At 31.5% G+C, this 21,412-nt stretch overlaps 1 protein-coding gene and 1 long non-coding RNA gene across 2 annotated transcripts in view; one reads left to right on the forward strand and one right to left on the reverse strand.

Annotated features, from left to right (window-relative positions):
- The first annotated feature begins 7,476 nt into the window (after positions 1 to 7,476).
- The window catches only part of LOC140814184 (uncharacterized), a 95,799-nt gene continuing 81,863 nt past the window's right edge, over positions 7,477 to 21,412 (forward strand). Inside the window, exon 1 of the long non-coding RNA XR_012114079.1 lies at positions 7,477 to 7,729. This is a non-coding gene — a long non-coding RNA (uncharacterized lncRNA). The remainder of the gene's footprint in view (positions 7,730 to 21,412) is intronic.
- Positions 7,684 to 19,894, reverse strand: LOC140814180 (copper-transporting ATPase PAA1, chloroplastic-like). Its single transcript, XM_073173071.1, has 17 exons — positions 19,402 to 19,894; positions 19,216 to 19,269; positions 18,632 to 18,785; positions 16,012 to 16,086; positions 15,428 to 15,705; positions 14,134 to 14,367; positions 13,773 to 13,871; positions 13,131 to 13,280; positions 12,825 to 12,971; positions 12,483 to 12,533; positions 12,229 to 12,401; positions 11,546 to 11,684; positions 10,481 to 10,578; positions 9,586 to 9,826; positions 8,869 to 9,072; positions 8,529 to 8,609; positions 7,684 to 8,166 (listed from the first exon to the last, which is right to left on the reverse strand). Exons 1-17 carry the CDS (start codon positions 19,843 to 19,845, stop codon positions 7,912 to 7,914), a joined length of 2,877 nt encoding a protein of 958 aa, XP_073029172.1. The 5' UTR covers positions 19,846 to 19,894; the 3' UTR covers positions 7,684 to 7,911.

Raw genomic sequence — 21,412 nt, forward strand, 5'->3', positions numbered from 1 at the left:
ATTAATTCCTATTGCTATTTTTATGAAGTGTAATACTAACAAAAGAAAGGATGGTTACAATCACTTCTTATCATTTGGCTCTGTTTGGTATATGTGATAGAATAAATAATTTATTAATAATTAGAGTGATTAAAAAATGAGATATATGGATTAGTAATATGGTGAGATAAATAAAATGATGTTTGGTATGATTTTAAAATAATTGATTAAATTTGTAAATTTTATTGTAATGACCAAAATGCCCAAAATGCTAATTAAATATATATTCTTAAAATAATTGGATAGATAATTAAGTATTTATAATTATAATTTACATTTATTAAAATTAATTTAGACATATTTATTAGAAATAAATTTTTATATATGAATTTACTTAATAATTAAAATAACAATAATATTTTAAATATTAATGTTAAATAAATTTTAGTAATAATTATAATATTATTGTTTTTTCTTAAAATAATTATAAATATTCTTAAAATAATTTGATAGATAATTAAATATTTATAATTAATAATTAAAATAGTAGTAATATTTTGAATATTAATTTTAATGTTAAATAAAAGAAAATCACACAATTAAAATATAATTGTTTCAAAACTAAATTCTCTAAACTGATATTGATCACTGAAACGTATCAAGAAAATATGTTTTATGAGACTTTTAAAGTATCCTCGTGAGCCCACGTATTATTTTGATTCAGTAGTAATTATCAAAACAAATATGGTTTGGTATTTAAGAGTTTTGTATGTATATATTTGAATTGCTTTATATTATATTTATATTCGTATTGCACCGACTTAAAGATTTGTTTTTTTCCTAGGAAAAAAAAGCACAATCCCAAATTTGATAATTCATTCATAAAAAAATTACATTCGACATTTTTCCTGGATAATGTTTTTAAATTTTAAGATTTCAATTGTAAAGTAAACTTTTTATTGTGAATATCGGTATGTTTGATTCGTCTTATAGATAAAAAATTTGTAATACTGTCTCACAAGAGATCAACTCAACTTTTTTTCTCAGTATTGACCTATTACACCATTTAATTAGAGAGGTTGTCTGAGGGTAGTACTACCCTAACGCTTTTAAATTAATTTAGACGCGTGATATCTAATATCTAATATCTAATCTAATCTAATCTATCTAATCTAATCTAATCTAATATATACTATTATATATACTATTATAAATATATGAGTTTGAATTGTGAGCTTACAATTTTACCCTTTTATTTGTTTTACAATTTATCATTTTAATGAGGTTTTTTAAGTCATTTTTCATGTTGGTTTAATAAGTCATTAATAATGTACTTAACTCAAACAAGATAATTATTTTGAGCTTACTATTTTACCCTTTTATTTGTTTTACAATTTATCATGTTAATGATGTTCTTAAAGTCATTTTTTATGTTGGTTTATAATTATTATTTTGATTTTACTTTCAAATTTAATTTAATTGCTTAATCCATGTTGGTTTAATAAGTTATTAATAATGTACTTAACTCAAACAAGCTAATTATTTTGAGCTATTTTACCCTTTTATTTGTTTGTAATCATTTTAATGAGGTTTTTTAAGTCATTTTTCATGTTGGTTTAATAAGTCATTAATAATGTACTTAACTCAAACAAGATAATTATTTTGAGCTTACTATTTTACCCTTTTATTTGTTTTACAATTTATCATGTTAATGATGTTCTTAAAGTCATTTTTTATGTTGGTTTATAATTATTATTTTGATTTTACTTTCAAATTTAATTTAATTGCTTAATCCATGTTGGTTTAATAAGTTATTAATAATGTACTTAACTCAAACAAGCTAATTATTTTGAGCTATTTTACCCTTTTATTTGTTTTACAATTTATCATGTTAATGATGTTCTTTAAGTCATTTTCTATGTTGGTTTATAATTATTATTTTGATTTTACTTTCAAATTTAATTTAATTAATTATTATTTTGATTTTAATTTCAAATTTAATTTAATTGCTTAATTTTATACATTTTCGTCAAACTCATGGAAAATCCTTATCATAATGTTATAAATTTTAAAAAATCTAATACTATTATAAATATATAAGTTTAAATTGTGAGCTTACAATTTTACCCTTTTATTTGTTTTACAATTTATCATTTTAATGAGGTTTTTTAAGTCATTTTCTATGTTGGTTTAATATATTCATTAATAATGTACTAAACTCAAACGAGATAATTATTATTTTGAGCTTGCTATTTTACCTTTTTATTTGTTTTACAATTTATCATGTTCATGAGGTTCTTTAAGTCATTTTCTATATTGGTTTAATATAGTCATTAATAATGTACTTAACTCAAACAAGATAATTATTAATTTTATTTTATTTTCAAATTTAATTTAATTATTTATTATTTTTATTTTACTTTCAAATTTAATTTAATTATTTAATTTTATATATTTCCGTCAAACTCATGAAAAATCCTTATCGTAATGTTACACATCAAAAATTTTTCTAATATTACTAACATATATTACTATTATAAATAAATATTATAAAAATATGACTTGATTTTACTTTCAAATTTAATTTAATTAATTTCATACATTTCCGTCAAACTCATAAAAAATCCTTATCATAATGTTATACATTTAAAAATGTTTCTAAAATTACTAACATATATTACTATTATAAATAATAAATAAATATTATAAAACATATGCCTTTTATTTTTAACTTACTATTTTATCATTTGTTTGTTTATAATTTTTCTTGTTCATGATGTTCTTTAAATTATTTTTATGATATTTTAATATGATTATTAATAGAGTGCTTAACTCAATCAAGCTATTTATTATTGTAATTTTAATTTTACTTTTAAATTTAAAATTAATTACTTTAAAATATTTTACATTGACATTAAATTCATAGAAAATCACTATCATAATGTTATAAATTAAATAAATTTTTAATATTACGAACATTAAGGTAATAATGAGAAGACGAATGGAGATGAGTGTGATTGAATAAAATTAAATTATTAATAAATATTAAGGTCATATGAAACATTTTTTTTCCTATTTAGAAAATAATATATTATCTATTAATCTATTAAATATATGAATTAGTTTTGTGAGCTTACTATTTTACCATTTTTTGTTTTTCAATTTGTTATGTTAATAATGTTATTTAAATCTTTTTTTATGTTTGTTTAATATAGGATCATTAATAGTGTACTTAACTCAATCAAGCTAATTATTATTTTAATTTACTTTTAAATTTAATTTTAGTTACTTAAATTTATACATTGCCGTCAAATTCATAGAAAATTTCTACCATATTAATGATTGGTAATAATGGGAAGATGAAAGAAGGTGGGTCGGATTGAATAAAAATAAATTATTAATAAATATTAACGTCATATAAAACTTCTTTCTCCCATTTAGAATAAATATATTTTCAGACTCTTTATGTATCAATAGAGATACGTGATGAGAAAAATTATTTAATGTAAGTGATTTCAAATACTGTTTTTAAGCTATTTAGTCAATTTTTTTTTTCATAAATGCTGCTAAATAAATATTATTAAATAATATGATCCATTTGATCATTTTGTGTTCTTGCAATGAGACGAGTTTTTTACCTTAGCGTAAACATGTTTTATTGTTATATGTCATTTGTATTGATCATGTTGTATTTATATTGCTTATATGATTTGTTTGTTTACCGAAAGAAAACAGAAAACAAAACCACATATCCCACGAAAATGGTTATTTTCAGTCTTTTATTGTGGATATATTTTTTTAATTTTTAAACACATAATGCATGTTTTCTGTTTGCTTAGATTACTTAGTTTGAAGTGACTTAGAAAATATTAAAAATTCCGAAATATTTTTTTTTATCTTATGTATCAGAATATCAAGAGATAATATTTTTTTTATTTATTGAGTCAAATGTTTTTCCAGAATCCTGTATATAAATCAATATTTATAATTTTTTACGACATTATTGTATTCTCTATTCAAATTTTTTGTATTTAGCTTGATAGAAAGTATTTGAATTTGAGTTTTTATGTGTTTGTTTATATTATTTTCGTAGTATTATTTATTGTGAAAATAATAGGTGGACTAAAAAAATTCGGTAAGTTTAGGCGTCCTCTTGTGGACGACAAACATGGATAAATTGTTAAAAGATATAATATCCAGTAGATTTTTTGCATGCGATTTTGTTCTAATTCAATGATTGTACATGATTCTAAATTTTAATTATAACACCAATTAACGCATGTTTTGTTGTTGCTAAATATATTTTGTCAACGGTCTAATATTTTTCTTTGGTTTAAGAAAAATTGTGTGACTTTATATTATATTTTTACGACTGTTTTTCTTAATGGTTTTATTGAAGGATTTTTTCATGATGATTTCGATGCACCATTTTTTTCTTTGTGTTTTTTTTTAAAAAAAGATGTGGAATATCTATGAAATAATGACGTTAATAAGGTGCCTTCTCTTTATTTGAAAAAAATATTGGAAAATTTATAAAAATTGTGAATAATATGAGTTAATATTTAATTTGAGAGTGATTTGTGCTTTTTGTTGCTCGTATATACTTCCATTTCTGTGTTATTGAACTAAATAAATTATTTTAAACTTTGAGTTATCATTTTTCTCTTATCGAGTTTGTTTGTGTTATGATTTTTTATTCATTTTTTTGGTTAATATTGTTGGCGGTAATTGATTTTTTTGATATTATATGATGTGTCTTGTTGTTTATATGAAAATAAGTATGAGAGTACACCAATCAAAGCCACGTATTTTGGGTCTTCTGTTCTACGAAGAGCATAATAGATGGCTTCTGTGAAATATATAATTTATTGGTTTTTTATACATATAGTCTACTAAATGCGTCAAACTTTGAACAAAACATTTATGACAAATATAATAGATGAAAAAAGACATGTTAAATAAAAAATAATGTTGCATATTAATATGTCCTAATTTCTGTATGATATAATTCAAGCACATTTTTTTTATAAATATTTGAAATTAGGTCTAACTAAGCAACATGAAACGTATAATATATATTAAATCGTATTTAAAGCAAAATGTTAAGATCAATAATGATTCAGATTTAAATTTCAATGAAGCACAATGAAGAAGAAATTGAAGAATTGTATGTGTACGTTAAGTGTTATATAGTGATTATGGTTCTACTTCATAGTTTGCGACATATGGATGCCATATAAAATGTCAATATTTCTAAAAAATAAAATAAGTTTTCTAAAACAAAAAAATTCTTCAGTCAGAAAAAAAAATACATGAAAAATAAAATGTGCATAATTCTCATTCTATTTATAATGGTATGAGAATAATTCTAAAGCGTCGTGGACACAATAAATCAATTTTGTGCATTTTATTGAGACATCGAGCTATTTCACTTTACTTCCTCCAATATTATCTCGATATATTTCAAAGTGGCTAAAAGGTTGTTTTTGTCTATTTTTTTAGTCAAAGTGTCTAACTAATTAATTCATAAGATATAAGATGCTAGCATAGAAAACTCCTCGCCAAATAAATTCACTTAGCCAAATATTGAAATTCAAATAGAATTCTACAATATTTCATAAAATTAATTTTGACTATCATAAAATGCTTATGAAATATAAACAGTTGTATTATTAGATGAGATATTGAATAAGACAAATACTTTGATATTTATTTGAATGATATCTCATATGCATATCTTAATTACGTTATTCGTGTCTTTTCTCAAGGTTTTTAAAATACAGTTATTAGTTTTGTATGTCGTTCCATAAGATATAAAATATTATAAAACAAAATGTAAACTCAATAGAAGAAAATTTGTTTTGTTTCAATGAATAACATAATATTATGTTCTAGACACAACAAATTAGATTGAAACTATATCATCTTCATGACATGATGCACAATTATTGTTCTAAAGCTTTCAAAAAAATGACAAAGGAGATGACTTTCCTGAATTGCGTCAAATGAAACAAGGACACAATTCTAAGATATAGTCATTCGAAGAGATTTTCAAGTATTTTTTATCACAATGATTGAGAAATACTGAAATAGTTGTTAAAAATTTATTAACCTTATAGCTATATGTTGACAATATTGACACTAAATATATAAAAATGATATCACAAATATGACAATGTTTGAAGAAAGTGCAACACTATTCATTGATTATGTTGTTGAAGAATATATGGGTTATGCATACTTTTGGTCACAAGTGAAAATCTATCACGACTAAAAGCATTTTTTCTTATGAATTATAGTTGATGATTGTCAAAAACTAAAAAATCATCTAACAACAAAACAAATAGTCGAAAAAATAAGATTATCAGATAAAAACAACGTAGAAAACCGTAAAAATGTCGAGATAAGGAAACAAGCTACGAGCATGTCAGATCTCAGATGATGATTGTAAATAACATAATAGATGTTAAAAACGATCAGATACTTGTTGAGTATACCAAAATGGTTATATGCATATTATAACAAACTACCACAAAGAGTTGTTGAGTTGTCAAAATAAACCAAGAAGCATATTGAAAAGTGTGTCAAGTGGATAAGATAACTTCTCCAATTTATATAAGGTCTATGGTCATGTTTTTTTATTTTTTGTTGCTTGATTTGTTTCAATTGATAAATGCTATTAGTCATGTTTTAATTCATTTAAATATGATTAAAATTTCGCATATATCTTCAGCAGTTTATGTTCTCACGTGCAACGCACGTGCATTTTTCTAGTTCATAAAAATATATTAACCTTACACACTCAAATTAAAATTGAACAATCACATATACTGTCAAGATATTACATTTATGTCAACGTTTCATCAAACCATAATTAGAGGTGTATAAGGTACCGTGTGAGATATTATTTAAAATTTTCAATATAAATTATATTTATATTAAAGAACATAAAAAGAATGCGAGCGAAATAGATCGCCCCAGTAGTAATCTATGAAGATGCAAAAGGAATTCACGATCAATGAAGCGTATACGATTCAAGATACAAGATCGTTTCTTTTTTTGCTACCAACACTTATACGTAAAATCGAGTTCATTAATATATTTTCGGACATATTGAAATTCGTACAGAAAGCAAGAAAAAACTTGTGATAGTTAGGTTCCACTACAATACTTGATAACGAATTAAAACTTTCAATGTTTGTCAACTAAAGAACATTTAAAACATTTATTCCGGAAGGTGAAATTATAATATATTACAAATATCTTGAACAAAAATCGATTACTAGGACAGATAGCAACTTAATAGAGAACTAAATCAAATCATTAATATTATTTAATGATTACCAGCGGCTTGAGCATGCATGAATATTGTCAGTAATTTGTCATCTTCGTACGTTTGATGTCGGAGTCGTATTTTTCTTTTGATTTTTCAATCTTCATATAAAACCATTTAAGTTTGTTCATAGAAAAATACCAATTTTATTGTTGATGGATTTTGGTCATATTGTAACTTTCGAATCTTAGTTAATCTTTTGGCACTGTGTATACATTGCTGAATTATTAGAAGGCTATATTTGTTTTAGTAGTATACTGAATAATATATTCTTATCTTCGTTGTGCTAACTAGAGGGGGGGGGGGGAGGGGGGGGGGGTGGGGGGGGGGGGGGGGGGGTCTATTGCGAAAAAGAAGATGAATAGATGAAAACGCCGAATCCATTGGCTGAGTAGATTGTTTGTAGCAGTTCTTGATGTGCTCCTGCATCTTTATCTTGTTTGGGAACCTCCGCAATACTCGAGACTCGGGTTTAAGACACTCGAATAAACGAAATGATTGCCCATCCTGACCTTGACGAAAATGTAGACGAAACGGTGGTAACACAGCTATATGCTTGTTAGGGGTTATCACCTCATCGTTTGCAGTGCAGGAGTGGCTCATCTAGTAGCTGTGAACTGATTTCGCAGAGTCTCATTTTCATCCTTGGTGTTATTGTCAGAGTTTGAAGGAGCTTTGATGTGCAATGATGTTTTCGAAATTTCAGCTTCTTTTGATGCAAATCTTAGTCTCAAAAGTAAAGAGTTTGTCATTACGCCAATAGAACTGAAACCCATGAGTGCACCAGCAATAGAAGGCGATAACATGGTTCCAGTCACAGGCAGCAAAGTTCCAGCTGCTACTGGAATTCCGATCTGGTAAAAGACGAGTGAAGAATGGAGGTGAAGCAATCAGAATGAAGGAGTCGAATACTAAAGGCAACTGCCAACTGACACGTAAAAAATAACTACTGTTCTCATACAAACGACCGAGTGAAAAGACTAAGCTGTCTGCTTATAATTTGCATATTATCGTTTAATAAACTTGAAAAACAACTGTTTACTTGGTAACATCGAGAACCAGAGTTTAACCTGCCAAATCCTCCCACCAGTGGTTTTATTTAATCCTTGTCTTGTGCCCCAGCATATTATACTTTACTCAAAATATTTTCAATAGCGAAAAACAAATAAACGGAATCCTTTATTAAGACAAAGGTTTGATGTAGAGAAAAACTTACAATGTTGTATGCAAAGGCCCACCAAAGATTTTGCTTCACAGTCCTCATGGTAAGTCTACTCAGCTCCAGAGCATCGAGCAACTGTGTATAAAAGGTAGTCAGTCACTCATCAGGCAGACATTAATAGCCTTCCTTTTTACACATACTAGTTAAGCCCACAAACCATCACTATGCATAGAAACATTTCCTCAATTGACCACCGGGAGTTGGGAGAATTATTTGATGTGAATGCATCGTGTAATAATCTAGATTCCGAATTTTTTAATTTACATATAAATCCAATAAAAATGGAAGTGGAGAAAAACTTTACGACAGATGAAAACAAAAATCAATGCGATACCTGGGACAATCTGTTCTGCATTAGCACGATAGAAGACACCTCACTAGCAGCTCCCACACCCCCACCAATGGCAACTCCTACATGTGATGAAGCCAAGGCAGCTGCATCGTTGATTCCATCACCAACCATAGCTACAATATTATGCTCCTCCTGAAGTCTGTTTATAAAATTCTTCTTTTCATCTGGTTTCAATTCATACAAGACCTGAAATTAACCATTACACTGATTTCAGTCACAATCAACAAAATATCATATATTTCTTTGGATATAATAAAGAGTGGGAAACAGTAGAGAGAAAAAATTGTTTCTCATGTCCAAGGAAGGTATAACATAACTCTTCTATACATTGATTTGCTAGAGTTAATTTAGGGACCATAAGTGAGATTCAATGAGATTGCTGAGAAGCGAGAAACAAAAGTGTAATTGATAAAGTCTAATTAAGTCATCACACTACATTCATACTTGCTAGGAACATAAAGATGCATGTCAATCCAATTCCGTTTTATTCCAAAACCAAATTGGTTTTAGTTGCAAAAATGTGAAGGCGAAAGGAAGTGACCCGATAGAATTACAAGTCAAGGGGAATCGTAATATCAGATTTTTTATTGACACACCCCTTTAACAAACCAAAGAGAGATTGAAGAGACAAGTATTTTTCTTTTCTGAACAAGGATTCCTGAAAAATATTTCTAGATGTTAAACATGAGATGATCTTACCCTTTCCTTTGGAATACCAACAACAGAAGCAACATACTCAGCAGCACCCCTTTTGTCCCCAGAAAGCAAATAAGTGTTGATTCCTTGATGAGTCAAGGATTCGATAACATGTTGGGCATCTTCTCTGATCTGATCTTCAACATAAATGATTCCAGCAAGAACACTATCTACTCCCACATAAACAATCGACTGATTTTTAAACTCCTCGGCTTCTTCAAATGGGATATCACCAATTCCATGCCTGCATGATTTTTAAATTTTAAATTCAACTTTGAGATACATAAAACTCAAAAAGGAATGTGTCATGAGGAGATTTGAGACTGTGATTGGTCCATAATATACTATCACAATATGTGTATGATAGGTTTTGTCATTTATTCAAGGTGAATCACATATTTTTGCATTCATGAAGTATTCTCAAATTCTTATCATATTGTAAGGGAGTATGCTTGATTAATTATGTCTAAAGTAGCTCAGTAGGACAAGAGTTGGTGATCCGTATACATCAAATCAAAAGGAATGTTTCTATACTGATCTTTAAACGAGCCTTGTGGAGCTCCATTTTTCAGTCACGTCTTCCACTCTATTTTCCTTTTTATATATGCCAGTCTTCGGTAACGAGCGATAGAAGATAATAAGTTTTGTTGTAGGATTCTCAAACAAAGAATGCATTCCCAAGAGTCCAGTTTCAAAGAGTGAAACATCTAACATCAAGAAAACTGGCACGATCAACTAAAAATACTGTGCAGATATTAGCTTGAGGAATATTCAGTCGCATGAAAGTCTACATAGCCAAAACCATATGTTAACTAAAAAGGCTTCTTCATCAAACAAATAGCAACAGTTTTGAAGTTAAACATAGCAGCCACCTGAAATCAAGAGATGACTTTGTTACCTTTTAACCCACTCTAGTGTACCGACAGCTACATTTTTTCCATCAATAATGGCCACCGCACCAGATCCAGGTTCCTCAGTAAATGTGCCTTCTACTACCTACAAGCACAGTCCTTAATCCAAACTGATGAGCAGAAATAAGAGAATCATAAAAAGCTTCATTGTGAAGATTGATATTCCACATCATGGAAAAACAGACGAAATTTTGGAACCCGGGTTAGTCATACTTTTCACAAAGCAACAGCGGAAGTTCTGTTAAGAGCTTAAGTTGCAACCGCAGGAAACAGGAACCTATTGGAACCTAAGCATAAAGGAATCTGAAACCAAAGTATCAAGCTGAAGAACAGGTTATTATGACTCAAATTGTATAACAAACTCATAGGAATGTTAAGAACAAGAAAGCAAATTTCTTGGAGTCTCAATTTCTAAATAGAAAAGGCAATATAAAAATAAAAACATAAAAGACATTTTTTCTACATAAATCCAACTTCAAAGCAACTGAAGCAGGATTGAAATCTCATACATCCTTTTGAGAAGTAGAAGTTAAGCTAACTAAAAAGGGGTTAAAGTTTTCACTATAGCATAAAGCAATTTTATGCAAATGCTGCGTAAAAAATGTATGCAGATGACCATTCAAATAATTCCGTGCAAGCAACATAACAAGAAAGACATGCATTAAAAGTCTAAAACTATTCATTATGATGCTATCCATGAGTTCAAGCTTTTTGGGAAAACCGATTTCAATATTCGATCAAATCCAGTGGTTAAAGATTTAAAAACCTTTGTTGTGGATTGTTAAGTTTGTCCTGGGTGTGTCTTTATTGGCTATTCCAAATCAATTTGCTAGTGTAAGCTTTGGATGTTAATTCAAGACATATATTCCCCGTATCTGGTTTACACATAGATTGCATGTTAAAATATACAACAATTTAATGTACCATCGTCCATAAGTTAAAACTTTTGGGAAAAGTATCTTCGACAACTTGGTAACCAAAGCATGAGTTCACACAGTACTGTGATTCCAAATAATATTTCTCAGATTTCCAAAGGATTGAAAAATATATACCTTCATAATTGGACACTTCAACACCTTCGCAGCCTCGACAATTGCTTTTCCAATTGGATGAAGAGTGTTGGATTCAACTCCAGCAGCCAACTTCAGAATTTCAGCTTCAGACCACTTATGAGTAGCCGCTGGGTCAAGCCTGCAAAGAGTGTTGGCTCATTATCGTCTTGTAGACATAAAATAAAACTCAATAAATAAGATGATAAATACTGAATAAAGAGTGTGGATAACATTCTTCTTCACTTTAAGATAGAAATTGTAGCATAAAAAAGAAAATAAGGAACACTAGAATTAATTTTTCATGGAGTTACTAACCATGACTAGTGATTTTGGGATAAGGGAGATTTTAGGTTAAAACAGAGCATAGTGGAAATATGAGGTTCATATAGATGCATACAACTAAATTGGGATTGCATCGTGATGAAGATGCAAGCTAAGATGGCAATGACTATCTTAAAAGACACACAAGCAAAAGAAGTTATAATATGAAGAATTTTGACTATACGAGTTTTATGTTTCATTACATTTTTCCAATATCTATCCAATATTTATGTTCCCAGAATTATTGACGTTAGGCCAATCAAGTATTGATTTATTGACATGTGGTGCAATTAACCAACAACAAACTGACAATACAACTTCTTCAGTGACACGTTGCTAAATGGACGCGTTCCATACTCAACTGGGAATCTGTATCACCTAGGTGGTATGGTGACACTACTTTGGTCACACTAGGTCTTCCTATAGTCAGTGTCCCTGTTTTGTCAAATACAATAGTGTTGACTGTTGAAAATTTTTCCAAGATGCTTCCACCACGCAAAAGCAAGCCTCTTGTAGCACCAAGTGAAGTTCCAACCTACAATTAAGTAATTGGTAGTACATTGGTGTACAAAAATTACTTGGGGTGGCAAACCAAAGTTTGTATGCTAAAAATTACCAGCACAGCTGTAGGTGTTGCTAACCCAAGTGCACATGGACATGCAACAACCTGTGCTCAATAGACACAGAAAGATTAATGCAGAGAGTTTAGTATGGAGATTAGAGAAATCAAAGAAGCAAACATTTATCATATAATAAACCGCGTACAGACCAAACTCATTGGAGAAATTAAGAGGAATGAGAAGCTCTTGTCCATATATGATACCAAATTTAAGATATGTTTCGGTCTCAATTTAGTAATTTTCTTTTATTACAGGAGCTTTGAAAAAACAGCACAAATTTAATCATTTTAAGTTCATGGGGCAAGGCCTCAGATGAATGGATGAGAGTGCACGAGTACCAGGACGCTGCAGGAAAGTTGTAATGCCAATGATATGGGACTTCCTTGGTGAAGAGCAGCTGGCAGGATTTGTGAACCAAAATGATTCCAGAACATAAATGTGGCAGCAGAAAGTGCCATTACTCCATATGTAAAATGTCCAGCAACCTAGGTCAAAAGAGTAAATCACACGACTGGGGACGAACTTATTGTACTGATACCATACATGATGACGAGCATATTATAAATTGTTAACATAGCTAAAGCAAAACAAAACACAATCTATCATTATTCAGAGGAGAAAAGGTGAAAATATAGGAGATGTACCTTGTCAGCCAACCGTTGAACAGGAGCTTCTCTGGTTTGTGCTTCTTCCACCAACCGAACAATGTCCCCAATTGTTGTCTCACCACCTGGTCTCTGCACCTCTACCGTAAGCTTTCCATTTAGGTTTATACTCCCAGCTGCAACTTCAGCCTATATATATAAAAGCCTAAGTAGCTGGATTCATGAAGGAACCAAAATTTTACAAGATAATTTGAGAATGGAGAAACACATTTTAAGGTCCTAGCCAAGAGTGGCCATGAGCAAAAAAAGGTGCATGTAAGCTGGTTCGCAAAGCCAGAAAGTTTGTTACTTGGAACAAGAGAGTTTGAATACGTGAATTAGACTTTATGTTGCTTGTCAAAGGAAATTTGCAACACCATCATAGAAAAATAGGGCTCAAACATCCAACAGTTGGTCGAGAATTTTCTATTTGTTATCTGAACTAAAATAAGCATTCCTTAGCATCTATTATTTATCAAAAACTTTAGTTGAAAAACAAGGAAAAATGAATTTTCTTTCTGTCTTGACATTGACCCGACCTTTCTTTAATGCCAAAGCCAAGCACAACCATAGAGCATTGCATTGATCACTTGAGCTTCACTCTTATAAATATAAAATGACAAGGTGCAAATTAATGATTACCCCAGGTAACTTAGTGACAGGTAGAGGCTCCCCTGTAAAACTTGACTCATCTACACTGCTTCTGCCCGATCTAACGACCCCATCAGCTGGAATACGATCCTAAAAAGTGATAATAATGAGTGAAAAAAATTAAATTCAAAACTAAAAAATAATGCTTAGATATAAAAGAATCTGATACAAGGTATCTGCCAGCAATCTTAAATAACTTTAGGGATGTAGTTAACAACACATGCCCTTACGAAAGTGATTGGATCAAAATATAATATTCTACTGAAACAAATACTGATGAAACGGTACAGATCTAGAATTCCATGGAATCAGGAGGAAGATTCTATATTATTGCAAATGCAAAGATGCTTACACCAGGAAGAATGACGATTTGATCTCCAACAGAGAGATCATTAGTATGTACTTCAACGGTCGAACCCAGATCTTCTCCATTTCCATTAATCAAAAGACGAGCTTTAGATGGCAAGATACTGAGAAGACCAGTCATGTCACTTGTTGCTTTGATCTTGGCCCTCTGTTCAAGATTTCTCCCAAGTAAGACAAAGGCAATCAACATAACCGGTTCCTCAAAAAATGTTTTCCATCCCTGCGTAGACAGAAAGATTATTTGACAATATCTCATCAAGGATACAGCAGAAAACTGCTAAGAACCAAGCAAATATGCCACATACGACTGGGTTTTAAAGGTAATATCATAACAAAATTGAGGAGTTGCCAACAAACATGGAGATACTGCATGAATTATAACGAGAATGTGCATTGTCTTTCATTGACAGCACGTCGGTCAAGGTACAAAAGAAAAGATAGCACAACAGATCAGACATGAAAGCTAGTGCAACTACCTTCATCAACAGAAAAAACTAGAGAAGCAAATTTTGACATAAAATAAAATGTAATATAGCCACTAAGAATATAACTTAGGAGATAAGCCATGCAACCAAACAATTAGACAGCATATATCATTATTCATAAAGTCATTATGCATGAGGTGTCAGCTGCACAAAATTGTGCAGTTTGAATTGAAGTATAAGCTTACCAAACAGAAATCATTTCATTTTCTCAATACACAGTAAGCCAGAAATAAATTTACCATTTCTTGAGCTAAAAAATTGACATAAGTAATAATTTCATCCAGGGGCATCAATTTCCGATGTGCATATTAGAAAGGGAATGCACCAATATATTTTGATGGGATTAGGATATGATTTATTTTTATCTGTTTGAACAAAGTATTTAATTATAGGGTAAACTTGGATTGGTATAATTGAAATCAAGGATGTCAACTCTTGGGATTAAATTTAATTGAGGGATTTGAACATCATCTCCTAACAATTTAATTTTAATTAATAATGGATTTCAAATCCACCCACTAGTAGTATCATTTGACATTCATACTTCCAAGTCCCGCTCATAATCAAATCACTTCATCTAAATCACATCCTTCCGAACAAACACAACCTTAGAGACTTCTTCCCTTCGTTAATCAGCACATTATGCAAATAGCAAATGGTTACCCTTAATTTCAACTCTGCTCAGTAGCATGTTCAATATGAAATTGAACTTAAACATGAAATAACACATTACTTACGATAAATATTTTTTACTTTGACTAATGACCCATGTAGGTGGCTGAATTAACAAATTACCAGCTTTGGCATCAAGGCTGCCAGTGAACTGACCGCAAAGGATGATAGAGCCCCAATACCAACTAGAGTATTCATGTTTGGGGCACCTCTAAGAAGACTTTTCAAACCATCCATAATAAGCTGGCGGCCAGGACCAAGCAATGTAAACAGAGACAGTGACATATGGAATCCTGTGGAGTGCAACGCATGAAGCCATGCAGCTTTAGCTCCAAAAAAATGAGAGAGATGTCCAATGATGCACACAGCACACAGAGCCCAAGAAATAACAAGCCCACGACCTGTTAATGGGCAAGTTTTCAATCACTATGCGCATTAATTTGTCTTGGCCTCAAATTTAAAAAGTAATATACTCTCAAGTATCTGAACCTGTAAGAACTAAAATATTGCGAATCCGCTAATTAGAGATCTAGAATCAATTGGCTAATATTTGTCAAACGCTGGTTATTAATGGATTTGCATATATAACAAAATTGACTCTGAACATTTATGTGGGTGTCTATGTAGTCTACATATCTTAGTTTTTTTAAAAATAAATTATACTTAATTGTAGGCATCCAAAAGCATAAAGAGGTAAAAAAAATTACCACTTTTCTTTAACTGTGCATGCTTTTCATTTATTTTCTTCTCAAACGTTGCATAGAAGTTCGCCCCTCTCAAATCTGCAAACAGAGAGCATGATGAGAACTGAAATTAAAAGGCAAAAAATCGACGGGATCCATGGACCAAAAATATATATACAAATTCCATGTCATTATGTTTTACAGTACAGTCATGCATTCTGAGGAATGATGCAATGGCTATTTCTTTTAATTATAAAAAACACCAACATTGTTGAGACGGAGTATTTGACATACCCCTATTTGTACATATATAACTGCCAAAATACAAAAGAAAAGTAAGGGACTATGCCAAAACATCCTCAAACTGTTGGACCAGTCGATAACATACATAAATACAACTGAAATCTAAATTCAACACCCGATAGTACACCTAGCTAAAATGGTGCCTGAAAAATTAGAGATAACTGACGAAGGCATGCAATGGCTATTTTAGGATGATAAAATTCAAAAAATGTATTATTTATTCAGTCATTATTATACTTGCATAGATATCGTCAAAATTTTGTAATATTTATTCAGTCAATATTTCTACCAACGATTTGGACACACTGATCATCCTGGATGTTCCAAATTCTGGAAAAATCAATGAGTTCTCTCACAGCCAATAAAGCCAATGCACTAGAACTCTAAAACTTACTATGCTGAATTGATAAAAATATCTGGAAGACGGGATTGGGGGGGGGGGGGGGGGGGGGTCCATATTGGATTAGTGTGTGTGTTTCTTTGTTGGGAAAGTAGGACTTCCCCATGTATTTTTTTTTTTTTTTTTGGGGGTGGGGGAACATGGGGAGTCCTACTTTCCAAAGAAAAACACACACTAATCCTAAAAACTTAAAAACCCCAGGTTTCCATGGCCACAGCTAGTCACTGTTCATACCAGTGACACTTGCAACTGTTGCTGAACTCAGTTACTAATGCAATATATCAAGGGAGACCTCCTAGAGATCTTTTCCTGCCTCACATTTTGTTTCTTTACAGTAAATTTTTAATATATTAGTATCTTAATTTTTTATTTGCTAAAACACACATTACTTTGACAATAATATAGTATAATATATTTTGATATTTAAAATACCAATGTTTTATAACATAATATACCCACACGGTATGTTAACAGGGAGATCCTTAGAGATTAAAAAAAAAAGATTAATTATGTATCCTAAAATACTCGTCCGTATACTTAGTGTATTAATCTGTTCATTTGCCTAGTTTTTTGTTCTATCTGGTGTACATTTTTCATTTTATAAAATACACCTACATCTACTGATGATCTACATCTATTCATGGAATGCAACACTAATTTTTTTTTATGACGATGGAACTCGCAGCCACTGTCTTTCAGTGCTCATTGAGTAAACCTTTGGACTAATGCAGTAGCCTGCAAATTACGTTAGTTTGATAAACCACACTAGGTAAACCCTATGTGATAGGGTAATCCAAGCAAGTGATAATGATCCAACCCACGACCATTAATCAAACACCCGCCTACTTCACCAACTCGGACACTCCTAAGGGGCTGCAACACTGAATTTTGATAATATTAGTATCATAATCTTTTTTTATCTACTAAAAGACACATTATTTTGATATATGATACATTAAATTTCGATAATTAAAATAATCAATATTTTATTATATTTCTGAATGGTGGGGGCAGTAAGCCAGCCATGACCAGCAATGGCTACCAAGCTGCTAGTCTTAATCAATCAAACTTAAGCACATAGATTTCACAACAAAACCAGAACAAAGCATCATGAATCCACTCATCATTAAATTGGAACTAAGAACAACACTAAATGCAAAAATATTGAAATAAACAACATAGAGACGAGAAACAAAGCATGATCAGGTTATGTCCATCGGAACTGAAGAAATACAAAAGGAAACTGAATACAGATTTTGGAACTCAACCGAGTTGTTCTAAATCCGATCGCAAAAAATGAACCCAATAATAAATCTACTGGAGTTTTACATTTTAAAAAGAAACCAAATATTTTAACTCTCTTCTCAAGCTGTCAACGATTCTTAACCGCCTAGACCAAGACTCGGAATCTTACGCTTCTCCTGCTACCTGATCACCTGAAATGTCACCACATTTCAGAGCAAAAGGTGAGTTGCTAACTCAGTCAGAACAACTTTCAAACAATTTACAAATGTCTTTAAAGATATTGCTTATACATAAAATAAGAGTTCGAATATATAGGTAATGGGTTTAGAACTAGATACAAAATAATGTCTCCCATTTCAAACAGGATATAAGAAATATAGCATATTCATAGATGCTCAAGATGCTTAAGATATATTTATTTGATATATAATTATACTACATAACCTTACGCAGTGAAGGTAAGTGATGACACTCAATCAGCAGTCAAACACAGTGAAGGCAAGTGATGTCACTCAACCAGCGGTCAAACACAGTGATATGATGTCATTCAATCAGCAGTCAGTCAATTGGGTGTGATACGATGTCACTCAATCAGCGGTCGAACAAAGTGAAGATGAGTGATGACATGACCTTATGCAGCGCATAACGAACAAAACAAACGAAAAAAAATTCAATATTTGATACAGAATTGCAAACCTCGAAGATTAGATTTGAATCCACAATTGGTCAAATGCTTTGCTAGAGCCTCTCCCAAATCATGTCGCCAATTGGGTGCAATCTTGGCATCAGGCACAGGCCATACAATTGCTGTCTCAGTCGTGAGATTTACACTGGCCGAAGAAACCTGTGCCTGTTCATAATGTATTTCATGGTAAAACTCAATGGCGGAAAAGAGAAACAAGCATGTCCGTGTATCAACCCTTTCAATATACATGTTAAGAAACATTTTACCTAACTGCCTAAAAGATAACACTACTCTGACTATAAATGCACCTTATTAATCACATGCTTCCAAAACAGTAAAACTTTAAAAAATGAAAAAGAATTTTGGTTTCACTACTTTGTCCGAATTATAAAAATTAGTTTTCATCACGATGGCCATTCTTCAGAACGGAATTTATTTTAGCGATCAGGACTATGCAAAGGCAATTCAGATAGAAAGAGCCAAACTTGATAACTTCATTTTTTTCTTCGCCTAGATATTCATCGAAGGAACACAGAACACAAGTGACTAAATGTTGTTGAGTAGAATAAATCAGTTGCAGATATCAAGCGCTTACTTGACTTTCTAAAATTCTCTTCACACTCGCTGCGCATCCCCCACATGTCATCCCCTGCAGTATAAGAAATTTTAACTAGCTGAAAAAACACATATGAAATAAATAAATATAAAAAGTAAAACTGGAGATCAATTGAATAATCGTCCTTAGCAAAAGAGCAAGTACATAACCATATCTAATGCTTACCCCAACGTCGATAATAATAACATCAGAACTCAAAGCAGAAGCATCCCCATCCCCCGCGTGCACGGCACTCGGCTTAGAATCTCCACCCTCGGCCGCGCCATCACCTTTACCTTCACCACCACCACCACCGTCGCCGCCTGAGTTCCCATTGACGCCGTCAAATCCTCCTCCAGCAGGAGTAAATGAAGCAGAATAACTCGCAGCAAACTGCGGTCGGCTTCCGCAGAGCTCGACTGAGCCAAGGCGCTTTACCAAAGAAGCAGATCCAAAGCGTCTCAGCTCGCCGCATATCCTGAGTTGGAGGCTGGATATTTGACTCGGCCGAGCTGCCAAGAAGCTGCGGTGGAGCTGTGCAGCGAGAGGATTCGAATAGGAATTGAGAGACTTGTAGACTACAAAAGTAGAGAGCGTACAAGTGTTAGCCACCAGTAATTTTGACTCCATTGCCACCAACCAAGCCTTCGTCTTCTCCACTTCTCTTCTGTCAGGGGAAGCTGAAGGAATTAAAAGCGTGGGTCACTTATATATTACTTTTTTAGCGTTTCTTTTCTTTCTTTTTTTAATTATTTTGTTCACAAACACGTGGTCCTTCATCTAGTTTGTATATGCATTTGGTTGAAATTATATAACAAACCATCGGAGTAATGTAGATTACATAACTATACTAAAATAGTAACCGACCCCCATTTACAATGCATATACATATTCGGATAAGGGTGGATCTCATGTGAGACCGTCTCACGGATCTTAATATGTGAGACGGGTTAACCATACTCATATTCACAATAAAAAGTAATATTTTTCATGGATGACCAAAATAAGATATATGTCTCACAAATACGAATCGTGAGATCGTCTCACACAAGTTTTTGTCTTCGGATAGTTGATTTATCCTGCATTCGTTGCTGACACTTATGTAATATCGATGAGACAAAAAGATAAATTGAATGATTTGTTGCTGAAATTTACGTAATACCGATGAGATAAAAGAATATATTGAATGAAATTTCACGTTATTTTAAAAATAAATGTTTAATAATAACTAGACGTCCGTTGAAAAATCAACGAATCTAGCATGTATTAATAAATATCCACGGTTAGATTAATTATTAGGGTATTATAACATCCATGATATGCTTAAAGTGGCTTCCCAATCAAATCTTTGTGTGTGGGTGTGTGTGTGTGTGTGGGGTTGGTACTTGGTAGGTGTAGACATCGAAAGTAGGACAAAATCACAAGTTTGGGGTAGGTGGCGATGAGATGGGCTTCAATGAGTTAACAAAAAGGCCTAGGCCCAAACATCTAGATCGTACTATATTCAGTTGGTTGGACTTTTAAGTAAAAAAAATTATTGGACATCCGAGATGTTTTGCCCGTTTATGCTGGGTCAATTGTATAGGTGGGATTCAATTGGAATTTTTGTGTACATGTGTGTTGCCCTTCGTATTATGCTAGTAGTCCGGGTCGGGTCGAGGAATCAAACGATCTCATGAGTTAATTTTATTAGACTAATTTTTAAGTCAGTCATATCAAAAATATTACTTATTCTTGTAAATAAAGTAATACCTACACACGGATGAATAAGAATTTACCTATTTTACATTTCTGTCGGGCTGAGAATGAGAGACGTCTAAGGAGAGCAATTTCACTTTTTGGAGCAATGCAAGAATTTACTACCTATTTTACGAAATGGAAACTTGACTTCAATTGGCCCATTCCCCGACACGAAACAGGGTAAATATATGGTGCACCGGTTCACAGAAATTCTGTCGGAAGCAGCAACTATTGTCCATATGTCATATTTTCATTGGTTGTTGATAGTCCCCATACTTTGATGGACAAGATGGATGGATAGTCCGCGGCGGTGAGGAGGAAGCAAAACTCTGTGTGCTATTTTTTTAAAAATTTGCGTATTTATAAATTTTTTATTTTATAAAAAGATTTGAATCCAAAATATTTTTATATATTTAACCTTCAAAATCATTTATAAAATATTTAATCAGTTTTATAA

This window comes from Primulina eburnea, chromosome 15, assembly GCF_022965805.1.
Source record: "Primulina eburnea isolate SZY01 chromosome 15, ASM2296580v1, whole genome shotgun sequence".
NCBI lineage: Eukaryota > Viridiplantae > Streptophyta > Magnoliopsida > Lamiales > Gesneriaceae > Primulina > Primulina eburnea.